Source organism: Podospora pseudopauciseta (assembly GCF_035222475.1).
Source record: "Podospora pseudopauciseta strain CBS 411.78 chromosome 2 map unlocalized CBS411.78m_2, whole genome shotgun sequence".
NCBI classification, from domain to species: domain Eukaryota; kingdom Fungi; phylum Ascomycota; class Sordariomycetes; order Sordariales; family Podosporaceae; genus Podospora; species Podospora pseudopauciseta.
Genome location: NW_026946663.1, coordinates 3,346,550 through 3,364,321, shown reverse-complemented (window position 1 = coordinate 3,364,321; position 17,772 = coordinate 3,346,550). Strand labels below are relative to the sequence as shown.

Genomic DNA, 17,772 nt, shown 5'->3' with positions numbered 1-17,772 from the left:
ATGATCAGACAACTGGTCTTGACATGGGGTCTTGTATGTCCGAGGATGTGGCTGCCACTCAGTAGTTTAGTATCTCGCCACCGACGAAGCTCGAAAGAACATCGAAAGTAACAGAATGTTTCTTTTATCATTTTTATAGTATAATCAGTGACAAGGCCAGAAAGAAGCCAATGTGTGAAAGTATGAAGATGTGTAGGGTGATGAATAGATCTATCTGAACGTGGGAAGCCAAGTGGGCAGAAATACATGAAGGCCATTAAGCCGGTGATGAGAAAGCAGTATAAAGGAGTGAAGGAAACCAAAGCTGAAAGGTAGAATTCTCACGATAAGATCTCAGAGGGAACTTTGCTAGGCATTCTAATCTGAGTAGGGCCACTTAGGGAGACGGTGGGATATCTTCCTTTGTGGTGGACTAAAAGCTGCAAGTGGTTGACGTAGTTGACGATCCGGGAAGGTTTGGCGAACTGTTATTGCTCTGCGATACATAGCTCGTTGAAGGGCGAGAACTGCCAGGTTGACTTCGTGGCTCTGAGCCTTCCGTGATAAGATGCCATTCGTTCTTATCGTTTCTTTTTGCTGAAAACTCAACTGTTGCAACCAAAAATCGGTCACCGCAGTTGAGCATGGACATGGTTAGATTCAGTTCTGGCTCCGAGCCCATCCCTCCAGAGCAGCCTGGACGCCATGGGGACTGTTGTATGTGTCGGAAAAAAGATCACCAGTGGGGGGAGTTGCCGGGCTTGCTTGAAATCCCTCGTTTTGGTGTGGATGGCTGTGAATGGGATTCAGTTTGGCTCTGGCTTGCGGTCTTTGCCCGTTTCGTCTGAGACTGTGATGCTAGTTTTGCCTGTCCTGCCCCTCGTTTCTTGGGCTGCTGTAAACTGTCTGGCGTCTGGATATTTGTGGCATTTTGGGAATCGCTTCTGCAAGGGAGACAAGAGCTGCTTGGGGTTGGCCGTTCCGGCTGCGAGGATACCGATGTCATGACATAAATGGGGAATGTCTGAAGCTAATGGCTGCTACCTTGCTAGTACATCTTAGGGAACGGGGCACATAAATATACCACCTTCTTTCTGGAGGGAGCCAGAGCAGAGGGCGGCCGAAGCGGCTAACGATTTTGCCTGTTCATACCTAATTGCGTGGATGACCTCGCTCCGCCCGTAACCGTTCGCTCCGCCCGCCGATTCTTGTTCGGTCAGCCCTGCACCCCCATTACTCCAAACAACATGGCTGTGAATTCACACCACCCATGCAAAAGTCTCGGTCTTGGTCAGACAGTGAAAAGAGTTGATGCATGTAGCTATTTATTCGCCAATGCCCACTGATTGGCTATTTCCCATATCATGACCTCATCCTGGGTGGGAATTGATGCCTACCTACCATCCCACCCACAAAACAGCGGCGCGGGGTACCGCTTGATATGGTGTGAGATGACAGACGTGATATCAGAAGGAGCAGGACCAGCACTTTAGATGTCTTCCTTCCGGATAGTCGCATTGATTACCTCAATGTGAAGCCCCTTGGGTAGCTCGGCCGATGTTGGACAGTCACCAGTGGGTGCCCACACCCAGCATAGTTGCCGATCATTTCTCACGATAACCGCTTGGCCCTCAACAACTGTCACCCTTAGCGGTCGGGAAACGCGTATGACTTTTATGTAGAAGTAAAGGTCCTTGTTATTTTCGAGCCTGCTGCTGTCCTAGAGTATCCGTCAGTGAGCGTCAGAAGCCACCGCGCGCAGAGTCATACCACAGTTACGGTTGGTGACCTGGAAGACTCCTCAGAGGGCTCCGAAGTGCTTGCACTCAGGGTCGACTCTTCGGGCAAGATATGTGCACAAGCGTGGATCGGGATTCTGAACTTGCTTGCTATGTCCAATCCATGGGATCGCTCGACCTTGATCTTGAAGTCAATGTCACCCAGACAGTGCAAGTCGAGATCTGCACCAATGCAAACAGACATGCGCTTTCCCCCTTTCGACTCCGCTTGGAATGTCGAACTGTGTTCCCAGGCACGCCACAGCTCGGTGTAAATCTCAAACAAGCTCCGGCGATCAATCCCAACATGGTCAGATTTTGCGAAGTGAGAAAGGGTCAAGTCACTCATTTGTCCAATCTCAGTCTCTGCGTCCGGAATTTCACGGATAAGTCTGGACCGTATTTGGGTGGCTGCATCATCCCCAATCGCACAATCGCACTTCTGTTGGCTGCCCACCCCGGTGCCTTGGTTTTCCGCTTCTCCTGCAGGTGACACTGACATGGGGCTTTCGGAGGCAGGGGTGGAGTGGCGTGCCTGTGGTGAAGCTTCGTGGATGCCTATGTCACAACTTTTGTTAGAGATGTATATTCCGTTTCTTAGGTAACGCTTTACTCACTCTCCTGGAAGCCTGTGGCTCGCAGAATCAACCCGTCTACATCGTCTCGCCACTTCAGCAACGTAACATCTACAGGCCCAAGTCAGCACTCGGCGACCAGTTCAGCTATCAAACACTCGTGTCTCACCAAGTAGAAACTTGTTTGCAAGGGCCGTGTCTTTGCGAAGAAGAATATTGTAATAATGGTGCCAATATGCATCCTTATCGAGGTCCGCCAAGTTAAGCCACTGAAATGCTGCTCTCTGTACCATCTCGTACCTCGAAATACTGCCCCATTCGGAGAACCGGCAGTACTTTGCTAGACGGACCATACCCGCTATCGTGATCTTAGGTGCATCAAAAGGACTTTCGTCGTCAGAGTACCGACCTGAGGCGGTCAACCGGACAAGTGGCTCAGGATTGTGTTTGGTGGGGACGTTCGTTCGCTCCTGTACCGCCTGGAGTATTTCCCAAGCAACATGCTCTCCAGGTTGCGAGATAATATCCCGAAGCTCCATTCTGTACCTCAGCCGTCCTAGTATGTGTTGTGACCAGAGTCTACCAAGCGGCCGACGTCGAAGCCAAATTGCGGGGCTGCGGATAGGCGCTTGCTGCAGGCCAATCAGAACGCCCCATTGTCAATAAAAATTAAGCCGCCTGGTGGACCGGCGAAGACCCCGGCTTGTTTCGTGCGAATGAGGGGACCCCGTGCTGTACCTAACGGGTGTGCGATTAGTCGGGCCCCGCACTGCGGGCCCCCCTGGCCCTCCGTTTTCCCCAGCATTTGGCACGAGGATGGGATTTCAGAGTCTCAGGGGGTCCCCGGGCCTTCATGTTCCACCTTTCTTTACTATCATTTTGGCGATACTCCCACATTCTACCGGATCCCTTCGGCCAACTCAGCTACCAATTGAGGTATTAGGAGAAAACTGCTCCAATAAAGACTCGCGGGCTCGGGACAAGATTATACAGGTGGCTTTAGAAGATACCTAGAGTCCTAGACCAGCGAGAAACATAGAAGACGGATCCAACACGCCTTGATAATGGGGAATCATATCCGTACTGTCCCGGAACTGATGCCAGTCTCCCACAAAACCCCATCCAACAGTACTGTCCCGGAATTGATGCCTGTCCCCCACAAAACCCCCTCCAACATTGCCAATGCTATTGCCATTGCCATTATCAATACCCTTCACATCGTGTACCGTCATATCACACATCCAAAAACTCGGATCGGTTGTCCAGATATCGCCTCCTACGATGCCGTCTGCCAGAATACCGTTTTCCATATCGCGAATCCCAATAGCCTCCACACACTGTGCCACGCTACTCCCTGCTCCAATGTGGCATATCTGTGTACCGTCTGCCGGAGCACCGTCGGTCACAACACCGTCGGCCACAACACCGTCGACCACAACACCGTCGGCCAGAACACCCTCTGCCAGAACACCGTTTGCCACAATACCGTCTCCCAAATCGCAAATACCAATAACCTCCATACGCTGTCCCATGCTACTCTCTGCTGTAGTGTGGCATATCTGTGTGATGTCTTGCCCCACGTCAATATTTTCTTCCCTGTTGCCAGCTTTCCCCATCTTGATGTTGTCATTTGAATCACCGCCTTTCTGTGCGCCATTGACCTTCTCAACGAGTGGTGGCTGGCCGTTTTTCGACAGATTGTACAGTTTACTTCTGACTTTGTTCTCAGGTATGCCGAGTACCTCCGAAAGTTCTGGGATAGAGCGCCCGGAATTGTGACGAAGATAATCCACCTCCGTCGCCGTCCACAAGTGTATGTTCCGTCGTGGAATGCTCAAGCCCTGACTGGCGCGTGCCCTACGAATGCGCCTCAACTTTTCCTTGACTTTCTTAGTGGATCTTCCCAGTGAATCTCCTATTTGTCGATCAGTAAAATTTATGTTTTTAAGAAGAAACTCTTCTTCAAGCTTCGTCCACATCCCTTCTTTTGGGAGAGGTTTCAAACCCAGTTGCCTCATTTTCGAGTTGATTCCATTGGAAGATCTGTTGAGTGCCTTTGATAATTGGTTGGCACGAAGACAAGCCGAATTTTTAACAAGAAACTTCTCTTCATTCGCCGTCCATCGTTGCCTTAATTTGCTATCGGTTTGGATGGTATGTAGTGCGTGTAATTTTCTGTTGACTGCCAGGGGAGATCTTTGGAGTTTCGCTGATAGCTGGGTGGTAGTAAGAGAAGTCCAATTGTCAAGAAGAAACTTCTCTTCATCCTTCGTCCATAGTCGATATGCGGTTTGGACTTGCTCGGCGTGGGGCGTGTTGTCGACGGCCCCTTCTGGGAAAGTAGAAATCGAATGTGCCATAGTGAGGACAACGAACAAAAAGATAATAAAAGCGCGCAGATTGTAGGGGATCTATGGATTGAGAAGAAGTGTTGCTCTTGTTGTTTCAAAATCATGAGTTGACTGCGCTAACTGCATGTAATTGTAACCCAGCGGGGCGGGCGGAGGGAGAAATCCGCGGCGCGACAATCTGATCCTCGGTATCCTAGCCCCAGTCGCGATTAGAGCCAATCTTGCTGTCTTCAGCTTCATGCTGGACAGAGGGTGGGCGGAGGAGCTCTCCGCGGCATGTACTCCAACAAGTCACCTAATTTTACCAAGGTAACCAACAACCAGAAGCTTGGAACATGCCCTGCTCACTGATATTGTGATCTAACCCAGGTAGGCATTGCCAGACGAAACAGCGATCATCCAAGCGACCGAAAATGTGTTTGTGCGCGTTGCTCCTCTGCCTTCATGTCTGGAAAGCCACTCACAGCCGCTCTCCAACTAGCACTCTAGGCAAAGAGTCCTCCGGCCACTCGCTATATTCAACCTTATTGCCTGTCCCATTCGTCGTTGTCTGCTGAGCATCACCAAAGTGATGCTTCAACGTCTTCCCGTCAGCTCCACCATCCAGGCCATTGCTGTAATCCGCCCCAGTGTCCCCAAGTTCGTCTTACCGCACGAAGATCCGCTCCAACCTTCGTGGTGAGAACAGCTAAATCCAAGTATACAAGGCTAGCCGAGTACGCGGCTGGGCGGGGAGAAGAGCGGGTTGGGGCTCCTACATTAGTGCAACTTTTTACAGCCACCCCCGGCTGACCTGGTGACAGGGATCACAAAACTGTGATGCCTGTAAGTGTTAATGGGCCAAACGCTGGCCTAATGACAGGGATCGCAAGACTGTGATCCCTGAAAGTGCAGATGGGCCAAAGGCTGACCTGGCGACATGGATCACAAACTGTGATGCCTGTAAGATGGGCCAAAGCTGACCTGATGATATGGAACACAAAACTGTGATCCTTGAAAGTGCAGATTGAACGTACACGCATGAGCTCCGGAAGTCAATGCGAGCGAGCCAACATTAACCAGTAGAATATGAGCGCTCCAGATGCTCGTCCAGGCGGCCGGTTCCCCTATATCCGGAAACCAAAACTAGCTAGACGCAACTGCGGACATGCATTGCGGGCTGGAATTACATCGTTGAACAAGAGGTGATGTTCGGAGCCAACCTTCTGATTTACACAATCGGCAGTTGACGCTGAAGTCGAACTACCCACACTCGTCATCACTATGAGCTGGTAAATGTAGGCAATTACTTGAACTTAATGAGGTCTATTGTCTGTGAAGATAGTTAAAGTATTTAAGTTTGACCGATACTCCCCTATTTGCTTTCATACCTGTCTCTTATTCTCCACAAGCCAGACACAATTTACCTCTATTTATTATCGGTTTACTAGCACCTTTTGCTTCTGCTCTCAGCATATCAATATGGTCAATTTGAGAAACGTTCTCCTTCAGGCCCCGTTGCCAAATGATACTACCTCATTTCACGGATTACCAGGAGCTGGTAGACCCAGTCTGTCCCAGAAGATCTGGGTGCGGGGGTATCATGAGATCCCAAACCTTCAACAAGCCTATACAAACCCTACCGAAGACGACATTAATCACTTGTTTGGGCCCGAAGATGCTTTAGACAACTATCTCCTAAACAGTGAGGTGAGCCCTCTGAACAACACTACCGAATGGTTACAGACGGAGGGCGACAGTGTCAGGACATTCTACACCAAAGTCGCAGAACCCATCCAGCTCGCCTTCCAACCATTCGTCGCCTTACGGTCAGAATCAGGACCTCTTGGCCCAACCAACGTTAACCAGACCGTCGACTTCACTTGGGGATTTGGAGAGCATTGCCTTGTGATAGGGGAACTTAAAAGGCATGGGATAATCGATATCAGAACATGGATGGGACAGGCTAGAACAGATCCCAATCGTCGCTGGTTAGGAAAGGAGCTAAGAGGGTAAGTATAACGGCCCTATAATAATAGCTATTTACTAATAGGTATAATGATACAGATACTGCCATTTGTATAAATGCTTCGCTGGAATAGTATTTGATGGCCAGTACCTCCTGATCCTTATATTTCAAGCTCGGGCAGCTCGGAATATCCAGGATCAAGATTGCGAAGTTATTGGCCTTTTTTTCTCAAGCGACTGTGAAACATTGCGCTATGGCCTCTTCCGGACGCTGACCCATCAGATTCGGAGAATGTAAGCTGAAATAGCTCCTGCAGTGAACGTGGATGGTTATCTTCGCAGATTTAGATGGTGGTCAGGAATTCCTTATTGGGTTTATGGGGATCGTGAATACGAAGCACATCCTAATGGTTATATACGGCTACTTGATCCGTCCGGCGCATGGTATTGGGCTGATGCAAATGAAAATCCTGTATTATACCAGGATGGGCAGCGGGTCTGGGATACTCTTAGCCTCGGGTTATGATATCTGCAGTTTCTGCTTAATTTAGTTTTGGTGCCTAGAAAAGTGGATCCCACTCGTTTGCTTGTGCTACCTTCCTCTTGTTATAAAAACCTCGAGCCAATTCCATCTTACTTAATTTCCTGCGTTTTAACTATTCTCCTCCATCACTCTACCCTATTAATTACTTCAAGATGGAAGACAATGAAGACTGCGGGATTAAGGTATATATCCTAACTTCTAAATCCTGATATTTGCTATTATTGATTATAGTTCTATAGGACATACAGTTTGGCTTCCGACGTTTTCGAGCACCTGCAAAACGAATCTACGCGAATCGGAATGTCTTTCTCTTGGATGTCCCGCCGAATCCAATTGCTAGCTGGCTATTATCTTGGATGCCGCAGCTCGTCCGCTCCTGGCTACAGCGATTGCTGCCAGAGTGGTTCTTGCCGACAACTGTCATTCTCAAGGAGCGAAACCCTACTAAGGCTGATAGCTACGAAAACGAAATCGATACATACCTGCATCTTCGATCCCTCCAGGGCACCCACATCCCGCGTTTGTTTGGTGAAGTAACCGTCAGCGACCCCCACGCGCAGAGATACCAGATCAGTAAGCGACCCACTCCTGCTATCCTCCTGGAAAACGTCGAAGGAGTGTCGCTACACAATCTTCCAACTGAAGAGCTAGGGAATCCTCGCCTTCTTAGGGAACTCGAGGATATATATAACCTACTTACGGAAAAAGGGGTTGTTCATGGGGATCCAAGGCTCCACAACTTTATACGTGCTCATCAGAGGATCGTTGCTATCGACTTTGAGTTTTCCTACCCTCTTCCCAGTGATATAACGAATGAGGATGAATTGGAGGGCTTAAAGAGCGAGATTAGGAAACGGGAAAGGCAGGCACAGGGAGCAGAATCCAAACGTTTGGTCTCGGGCGTCTATTTTCTAGAGGGGGGTTCACTAATACGGAAAAGGCTGGGGACGGATTTGCGGTCTTCCAGCACGACGACCCATAACGAGCAGAGGAGTGACGAGGGACCTGTCTACCCTAGGAGCTCAGCTACCTAAGATGTGTTTTCGGCACGGGCGTGTTGGGCCGCGGCCGGGAACGACATGCCCCCATGGCGGGCGAGGTGGAGAGGTAGTGTGGTGAGAAAGAGGGGGAGGAAATGGAGGTTAGCGGAAAGTGAGACGTGGGGGGTACACTCGGGAAGGATGGATGGGCACTGACGGGGGTAGGAGGGGTTTCTATGTAGGAGCCGGGCGGCCGGGCTTATCTGCCGTTTAGCTCTTCTCCCTTAGTCAAATCACATGTTAGGCAAGGCCGAGCTCCGGCATGCCGACAAGAGGAGTGTACTCGCGTGGATCTTCAACTGTACGCAACTGCTTCTGGCCTTCGTGTTCGACGGGTACTACTAGATTCTGTAATATATCAGCAAGACATCTCAGGAAGGAAAGGACCGTCTCACCTCTTGATGTAGTATCCTACCCTTCGGGTATAAGTGGAATTCGGCGTGACCTGATCCCGCTTGCTCTTGTAATATGTACTCCCGCGCCCTCGCTCTTCGAACTCGTTCCGCTCGAGGCAGATTACTCTCCGTAGGGTTGTCGATCTCGTGCTTCCTTGAACGCGGCCCGCCAAATACGTCTTCGGTAGGGGGTGTAGAGGACGCCCGTTGTCGCTTTTAGGCTGGGCGTGGGCTGGGCTCAGACACGTCTAATTGCTTGCGCTCGCGACCTCTACTCTGGACTGGTTGGTACTTGACATAGCTTAGTTTGTAATCCATTACAATACAAGGGTAAAAGACATACTTATTGAGGCGAATTCTTGTTGACTGTAGACGGAAGTGGGCGATTGCGTTCAGTGCGCTTGGCTGCGCGCTGCTCTTGGAGGCGACTACGCTTTTTAGGTGCGCATTGGTGCGACTGGATACCGTGGGGTCGCTTTCCTAATTTGTTAGCGGTAGATGTCCTTTTCGCGCTGCGAAGAATAAATACCTTGATATTTTAGCACCGGTGATGGGAGCCCCTGTTGGGCCGCCGTCTGGGCTCGAGTGCGGGCCATGGCGATGCGAACGGAGAGGAGGGTGAGGTGTTGATTTTGCGATGGCGGCGGATTGGCGTCTTTAGATGGGAGTGGGTGTAGAAAATGGCTGGCCACGGTTGTCAAGTGATTGGATCTACCAACCCCGGGGGGGCAGCCTATATTAGGCGCCCCCGTCATCTTGAGGGCGCACGCGCCTCCCTCCCACCCCCCACACAATTACCGCGGTCAACGAGATCGGAGCGTTTCCAAGCATGGACTCGGCAACAACAGAAACAACGACCTCCTCCCAACCAAGCTGTCTTGCCCGCTGAGCAAGCGGGGCATCAGCTACTTTGCACTCGTGGCCTTGTAGAATACTGATGAGGTATGTGCAGATCCAGCAATTTCACCATGTGCCACCTTGATGCCTACGACTCTCGGAGTCCTGGCAGGTCTGCCGAGGGAGTAGTTGTTTGAGTATGGTTGGGCATCAGGCTTGAGGGAACCAATCAAATACCAACTCACAATGTAACGGAGCCTTTGAGGCAGCTGCTGGAATGAATCTTTGGCTTCCTATGTCCGTGCTTGTCGACTCAGTGCAGCATCGGCGAGAGGGCTGGGGATGCTCTGCCGCAAGTGGCACAATCTGTCAATGGGGTCACCCGTGGAAGAAAGTTCCCGCTCAGCGTACCGAACTGGAGCTTTTCAGCGGCATCCAGGTTAGCTTGCAATTTGATGTCCAATCCATACCCCAGCTACCTTCACTAATTCTTAGGACCTAATCGCTTGATCCGTGCACACGGGCTGAGAATCAAATGACGTCCTTGGGTAACCGTTCTAATCAACCGATAACAGCCGGTGGCGTGGAATCAGTTCCATAAAAGGGCATCAAAAAGTCCGTTCTCAAAAAGGTTGGTCAGGCATTGACAACCTCCCGCTGGCTTCTCTCTGCACAAGTTGAGCGTCTGTCTTCCTTTCGATTTGTTAAGTATAAGATTCATATGCTAACTTGTTCTTTCAGACCACCTAGCATTGCCTATCAATTCCCAATTCATTTGGAACAAAGATGCCAGACTGCACGCGCTGCAAGGGCTCTTGCACATCAGCCTCTGGGTTCAAGTGCACATGGTGCGATGGCACTGGGGAAGAGCCCCAGAACGACCGAATGGCTGTGGTGATGATGGCAGCTCATACGAGTCTTGCAACGGATCTATTTTGTCTTCATTCTCCTATTTCAACGCATCGAGATGTTTCGTTCCATATTTAAAGAAGCGCCAATTCATCGCAATGCGGAGTTAGGCTAAATTTATAGATGGTTGGGGTAGTTTGTCATTGCTAGCGAATAAGCTTGCCTTCCATTGCAATGACCTTCTGTAAGCGACCAGGCATTCCGTGGGCTAATTGAAGAAGCCATTCACTGAGCACTGCTTCCCACGCGGCCACAATTGCCCGGCGAAGTGGCCTAGGCCGTGGGTTTTCCACATCGTAGTGTAGTTCAATCTAATTTTTCATCCAAACCCTCACATGTTCAATAGGATTCAAATTAGGACTTTTTGCCGGCCAATTCAAATGTTTAATGCCCACACTGGTTATAACGCACAGGCCAACCCGCAACAGATTTTTAAATGTTACAGGCGATGGAGACTTTGACCGACGTGCCTGTCCCGCCCCTGCCCCACTCCTTTTTTTCGGCCTGGCTTCCTTCTGACTCTTGGCACGTGCCTGGCCAAGTCAGGCTCCATCAAAGGAGCCCCCACCTGTAACTCCGCTCGACCACGACATTCCCGCAACGACCTCCAGCGTGCTGATCTCGCTTATGGACCCAATAACTTCGCTACTAGTGGCTGATGTACAAAAATTGTTTGCGGGGGATGCGGTTTACTCCATTGAAGATCCAGTGATTGGAGAGCGGGTCCAAGAGATGAAGAGGAATGGCTTTCCGATCGAGTCGATGGATGGTCTCGACTTCTGCAAATAAAACGTCTTAGACGACAAGGTAAGTAAGAAAGCTCTTCTGTTTGATCTATCTAATACGTCTTCTAGCGTGTTCGACATGTTCTAGAGACTCTTTTCCCGAGGTCTGGCCTTGGAATTTACGAAGTATATCGCACCGAACCGAACCACTTCTACGCCTTCATGACCGGACTAGACCCCGAGCTGAAAGGTGTTGCGGTTGGGCTGTGCAGTCCAGATTTGAGTATGGTGCTTAAGGCCGGCTCGAACTTGCTTCGTGTTGGGGGCTGGTGGGCGTCCAACGGTTTGTTAGAAATGCCACACGGCGCTCTCAAGGGTTGCAAGCCCATCGATATTGTGCTGGAAAAGGGCGGCTTGTATGACCACTGACCACGTTTCTTGTCCGCTATGCTAATAGATATTCTAGGCTCATTTGTGATGCACGACTGAGTTGGAAGAGACTCAAGGGTTATGTTATATTTTTCGTTTCCGCGACGGAGGAAGAACTCGCACGCTGGCCAGCAAAGAAATACCCCAGGGGCGGTGATTTCGAGCAAAAGATTACCCAGATGCAGAGCCCAACCATAGGGGTGAAGTTCACATGTTAACGGCGTCTCGAAATAATCTAAAGTACCTTACCCAGCCATCTATGGCGCATGAACTGAGCTTTCATCTTGAAATGACGCTGATCTCAAGGCCGTCCCCGAATACATGACCGGTGCCCTTGAACCAAATACCGTACCCGAATGCATAATCGGCGCCTTTGCCCCCAAAACCGTACCTGAATACATAGCTGGTGTCTCAGATCCAGGATACATGGAGGGCATAAGAGATTCACGGGCCGTGTTCGAATACATGATTGGCGCCTTTGACCCATAGTTGTGCGCTCCCGATACTGGGACACTGTTCAAAGTCTGCAGAATAGAAGCATCAAATGTCCCTGAGAAGTCCAGATGTGCTTGGCTGCCCTGCAAATGAGGTTGGTCGGCCACTATCAACCCTTGGGTTCTTGACTTCTCCAAAACTTCATTAACTGGATTGGTAGTTCTGTGGCTGTCCGTCGTCCATGTATTCATCAATGTAGGAACACTATCAGAGGCTCCCAAGAGATCTGGCTGCAGTTGTGCTTCCGTGGAATATATGTCCGTGTAAGTGTCGGCGATTCCAACTATGTGAGAACTGGGCGTCATTGCTGAAAGTGATTGTGTTATAACCTCGTCCAGCTCCTTCTTCACCTCGTCCAGCTGTGGTTGCAATCCTTGCACCTTTAGCTGCCTGACGTTCTCTCGCACTTGCCATCTTGCTATGCGCTTTTGGTCCATTTGACTGCAGATGATGTTGGATCATTGAGCTGCTTTGGTGTAAGCCCGGTTGCGAGGTGTGTTCCGGTTTAAGAGGGAGGATTCGACGACGAATAACATTGCGGCAAATGCACTTGCAATACTGGACTTGGACCAAAACTTCGGATTCGATTCCTATTACCTTATGCTCTTGACCCAATGATCGTTAAAGTAACCAAGCCTTTGTTGGTCAGGTGCACCTAATAGAGGCGGCCGAGCGGACGGATGGAGAGTTTGAGCGTTTTCCGGAGTGGAGGTACACCTTGGCAAGGAATTGCGCTGTTTCAGGGTCACACCCACGTCGGCCGCCCCACCTTGGCCCCCCCCCGGAAACACACTAACGATGCAGCAGGCTTTTCAGCTAACCTACCGACCCCTGCAGGTGGGATAATTATTGCGCTGTGCCTATGGTGCCCAGAGCCCGACTGAACGGTGGCCGGGGTTGGGCGGACGCAACATCCATGTCACCTCAATACACTGCCGCAGAATCGTCCTTCCGCTCGTATGCCCCAGCTCCATCTCTCCGCCCACCGTGAGCGGCCGCCAAACGTTGTAGGCACACTTTTCCTTTTTTTGTATCTGTCAAACATATAAAAGAGGACCGAGTGCTACCTCTTTCCTTTCACCGAAACTATTACAGCCAGTTCGACAGCCCGGTTATCTTCAGAATCATGGCTACGTTGGGATACCGCCTACCCCTTGGTGATCACATTCTCGAAAAGATCTTGAAGTTGCCTCTTGATTTGGGAGCAATCAGCAAACTCTTACCAGAAGTTACTGGAACTTCGAGACGTCGACAGTGGACACCAGTGGAGAAGAATTTTCTACTGGAAACTTAGGATAATCAATCCGGGGATATAATATCCAAGTTCGTACACAAAACCCGGCAAGCAGTCAGCAACAAAGCGACCCGTTTGCTTCCTTCCCATAACAGAGCGGTCAAACGAACTGAGCCGATCATACCGCGTACGCGAATCAGCCACAAACTTTGGACAGCAGATGAAGATACACAAATCAGATTATTAGCGGGACACAGACTTTCAGACGCTAAGCTACGGAATGTACTAGACGGCAGGACGCCCAAAGCGGTTAGAAACAGGCTTTCTATTCTAAGAAAAGAGGGGAGAGTGGGACAAGGCAACAGAACGGGAACAGGCAGTAAATTGGAAGCCAATAGCGAAGAAGGGCTTAAAGGACGTGGAGGACGCGGAAGACGTGGAGGACAGGCGAGGCAGGAGGGTCATAGCAGGGATATTAAAAGCAGCGCTGAACAATAATTCGCCAGTCTGCAGTCAGAGAGCGTAGTAGACGTAGTTTCTTTCCCTGTTAGCAATGTAGAAATGATGAGCAGTACATTTCTTCCACTTGTGCGTCCTGTGAATTACTCTCTGCCGAGATTTATGGAGCCTAGAGGCCTAATTGCTTATTTCCCCCCTTAAGTACCCTTTCTTCGTTGATGCTAGGGCTTCGAAGGCTTTCGGTGATCGGCCAGGTACCTTAGTACCGTAGGTATGTAGCGTTTGACCCGCGCCACATCCCAGATTGAAAGGCCAACACACCCCCCTCCCCCTAGACTTATTATACAACCCGGCGCGGACTGTTTCTGAGGTCGCCAGGCCGCCTGGACGCCTTGTCGCCTTGTCGCCCGGATGCCTTATTGCGTTTGCAGGAAAGTTATAGAAAAGATAAAGACCTTAGTCCAATGCACTTTTCCAAGTCGTTGAAAAATTCCAATTCATCTTTCCCTCCGAATCGACGATGGGCAGCCGCCCACCTATTTAACATTTAATATTCAGAATGGACACCAATATTATACATGCAAGGGTGAAGTTATTGGTCTCGATAGACTTCTCGGTACGCAGTATCTCTATGTCGTTGGAATAATGCCAAACGGTGTCCCGCAAGGACATCTCCTTGAGGCCAACCAATTTTCCGAAATACAAACACAGCTGGCACCCTACAACAACGCCATTACGAAAACGGAACTTGTTAATTTGAAGCCGAAAGATGTGACGGTGTTGAGTTTTGCGATGATCACAACGAGCGGCACTCGTAGAACACCAGTGGTTAAAATCGAGCTATTCAATCATCGAACCAGTAGCATCCAGCTTTGCTCAAGAACTGCACTAGCAAATGCACTTTCCACGGCAACCGTCACAGCGACACTAAGGGAGATCTCGAAAACGACATTGCAAGATGTATCCTTTTTGGATAAATAGACTGTGAAATGTTTTGGGAAGGGACATAATGAATTTAAAGATTGGGCTTGAAGGTATTGGTTTTTTAAAGGATGTAATATTTCTTAAGAAGATTGAATTTTAATAAGAACCCACCCCATAGAATTAGGTATAAAATACTCCATCTTATCCATTGCCATGATAATGCTGAGAAAGTGAGTAATAGCCACCTTTCCTACCAATAAGATCTTGATGTGTTCCCTCTTCGCAGACTTGACCATTGTCTGATAGAAATAATATGTTGTGGGCGTGCATGACCGAGGATAATCGGTGCCTAGAAGCAATGAGTGATTAGTACCCAAGTGACCTCCTTAAAAAGATAGGCACGTACGCAATGAGAATTGTTGTCTTTCCTTGAAACCACTCTCTTAAGTTCATGTTGACTTGCGTCTCAGTCTCGGTATCGATTGCACTGGTCCCCTCGTCCACAATAATAATATCGGGGTTTTGGACAAACAAGCGAGCTAGCCCAAATCTTTGTCTCTCCCCGCCCGACCATCCACTACTGTGCACTCGATTAATATTGGTTGTCTCACGCCACAAATGGAATTCAAACTTACCCTGCACAGCTAAGTACTTCATGGTACTCTTTCTCGCGACTCATGATACAATCGTGGATGTTGGCCTTCTTGCAAGCCTTGCGGACCTCTTCGTCTGTAGCGCCTTGCCTTCCATATCTCACATTTTCCAGAATAGTTCTGTTAAAGAGACGCGGCTCTTGCTCCATAACTGCCATCCGGGACCGCAGGCTAGACACACCCTAATCTTAGTCTCAGTACATGAGCGGGTTGGTAAGTCACTTACGAGTGAAGACGGAATATCCTGATGTCTTGCCCATCAATCTTGACGAGGCCGATCTGCGGATCGTAGGCTCTCAATATCAGCTTGAGTATGGTCGACTTCCCAACCCCGGATGGACCCACAACTGCAGTTATTTTCCCAGATTGGAAAGACAAATTGCAGTTTTCTAGGACCACCTTCTCGGGGTAGGCGAAGCTAACATCAACAAACTCAATGTGGCCGCCGCTAGGTTCAAAGTCTTCAGAACCGTCCCGAACTGCGCATTCTCGTTCTAACATGCGCCTTAAGCTGGCTGCTTTCTTCAAAGCCTCCCTCAAGTTTCCGAACAATGTCATAACCGTTGGAACATCAGCGTGAAAGACATTGGTGTAAGATAGACCCTTGTCCCAGTGTCCTGCAGTCAAGCGGCCATTGCGTATACCGTTCCCCAACACTCTCACCACCAGCACATGCTCTATCAGATAAAGAAGCAGAAGAAAGCATTGCTCACACTTTTGAACCAATCTTAATCTTATCTGAGCCTTCCTTAGTCAAAAAAGAGCTGCTTCGTAGGCGGCCGATTCTCGGGTCTCTTTGGTGTGGAAAAGTATGGCAGTCTAACCAAAAACCAGTTGGAGAATGAATGGCAGTTGTGTCTTCAGAAACTTTCTGGTTGCCTGTCTGAAGAAGTGATGTATGAGGCAGGAATAGACAAAGGCTATATCACACAACGCCCGTAGTGCTGTAAACCAAAAGATTGCCATAGTTTCAAGCTAGAATATGAAGAGGTGTAGGAGCGAGGCTTTAAGGTTCAAGGGAAGAGGGACTATATCAATGTAATGGGGGACCATGAAGCGGCTCTGCACCTGGCTGCTTTGGGATTGTTCCGGGCTTCCTACATGGGTGTGTGTCTATTCAATTTAGCTTCTAGCCAGTAGGACCGACATCCTGTCAAGCAATGTGAGTGGGGCATAGTGCGAGTAACGCGGTGCCTACTTTTCACACCGGGATCCCAGTACATGCCAACGCAGAATCACAAACTCATGTCTCAAAGCCAGCAGGCGTACAAGTTCCAGATCGGTATTGAGTGGGAGATCTGACTATCTAATTAACCCTAGCCAACCCGAGACAGCTTCCACATTCATTGGTGGCACGTGCTGTCACATACACCTACATAACGGGTAAGGTCCATACCTAAATCAAAATTGTTATGATATCATGGCGTCTCCAAAGCAAGGCCCCCCTCGACAGCAGGTAGCAATAGCGCAACAACATCCAGCAATACCCGTGAGAACTTGTCTAACCCAAGATATTTCACCCACTCTCATCGTTTCAATAGTTATCCTCTCTTTTTGATTGATATTCGAGCTTTTCGTCGAGTGTTCCTCGGCTGATATGACTGAAGCTGACATGTTCAATCTGCGAATGTAAGCGTGGTGGTCTATCAAGAGGAGATGTGGTCAGGTACCTTGAGTCAAGCAACGGTGAGAGCTTCTGAGGAGGTAAATTACGTTATTTGTGGAAGTGGTATAGGAAAAAGGCACGTTCAACACGAAGACTATTTCTTTTTAAAAGATATAGAAGAGATTGAAGCATATGTCTGGCGGAGGGAGAGTGGCGGAGGGGCGGGCGGAGCAGAGATCGAGGGAGTTGCAGGGGTTAAGGAGATGCAAGTGTCGCTTTTCCGCATAACGGTATTACCCACCTGAGCCAGCAATCATTTAAAATGGTTCTGTGAAACATCCCCTCTCATGTATTAGGCAGCGTGGCCACATGGCTTTCCTGTATCAGGCACATCCGCACCATCACAACATCTAACAGGCCGCCTATTATCTTGAAACATACTTGAAAATAGAGAAAATAGCGGGAAAATTGTCTTGATAATGATGGAGAACTATATAAACCTGGCTCTCTTAAAAAATACTGATCCCGCCCTACCAACACTTTCAACCGTAGACCTTAGCTACCTAAGTACCTACCTAACGTACACTTTTGCTGTCAGCAATCGTTCAGATCAACACCGCAGGCCGTTTTCGATATGGTACCGCCTCAAAGTTCTTTTAAACTACCGAAATAAAGACGAGCGCAACCCGGCTTCGATGAACGTCATAATGTTATACAACAGAAAATCACTATGAATTCATATCTCAATCAAAAACCCTTGTTCTCACAAAAGTCCATCCAAGCAGTCGTCATGCTGTAATCCTTGTCGGGAATGTTACGATACCACCTACGAAGCTGTCAGTGGCCTGCCTATCTTCTTGAACTATTTAAGGTACCGACCACTCAAATTTTT

At 49.2% G+C, this 17,772-nt stretch overlaps 3 protein-coding genes across 3 annotated transcripts; 1 reads left to right on the top strand and 2 right to left on the bottom strand.

Moving 5' to 3' along the window:
• Positions 1–1,371: 1,371 nt before the first annotated feature.
• QC763_602485 (uncharacterized protein) lies at positions 1,372–2,886 on the bottom strand. Its single transcript, XM_062914091.1, has 4 exons — positions 2,502–2,886; positions 2,375–2,443; positions 1,750–2,315; positions 1,372–1,699 (listed from the first exon to the last, which is right to left on the bottom strand). The coding sequence occupies exons 1-4, from the start codon at positions 2,869–2,871 to the stop codon at positions 1,469–1,471; spliced, it is 1,236 nt and encodes a 411-aa protein (XP_062768827.1). The 5' UTR covers positions 2,872–2,886; the 3' UTR covers positions 1,372–1,468.
• Positions 2,887–7,193: 4,307 nt separating this feature from the next.
• On the top strand, positions 7,194–8,489 carry QC763_0039880 (uncharacterized protein). The gene is made up of 2 exons (XM_062905618.1): positions 7,194–7,356; positions 7,414–8,489. Exons 1-2 carry the CDS (start codon positions 7,327–7,329, stop codon positions 8,206–8,208), a joined length of 825 nt encoding a protein of 274 aa, XP_062768826.1. The 5' UTR covers positions 7,194–7,326; the 3' UTR covers positions 8,209–8,489.
• A 6,498-nt stretch (positions 8,490–14,987) lies between these two features.
• Positions 14,988–15,832, bottom strand: QC763_0039870 (uncharacterized protein; the record flags this gene model as incomplete). Its single annotated transcript, XM_062905617.1, has 3 exons — positions 14,988–15,201; positions 15,257–15,394; positions 15,501–15,832. 3 exons carry the CDS (start codon positions 15,830–15,832, stop codon positions 14,988–14,990), a joined length of 684 nt encoding a protein of 227 aa, XP_062768825.1.
• Between the last annotated feature and the right edge of the window lie 1,940 nt (positions 15,833–17,772).

Coding starts and splice junctions, on each gene's coding strand:
- QC763_602485 (XM_062914091.1), bottom strand. CDS start 2,871: ATGGAGCTTCGGGATATTATCTCGCAACCTGGAGAGCATGTTGCTTGG. Junction 2,444..2,501: donor TGCAAACAAGTTTCTACTTG/GTGAGACACGAG, acceptor TTGGGCCTGTAG/ATGTTACGTTGCTGAAGTGG. Junction 2,316..2,374: donor AGCCACAGGCTTCCAGGAGA/GTGAGTAAAGCG, acceptor GTTGTGACATAG/GCATCCACGAAGCTTCACCA.
- QC763_0039880 (XM_062905618.1), top strand. CDS start 7,327: ATGGAAGACAATGAAGACTGCGGGATTAAG. Junction 7,357..7,413: donor ATGAAGACTGCGGGATTAAG/GTATATATCCTA, acceptor ATAGTTCTATAG/GACATACAGTTTGGCTTCCG.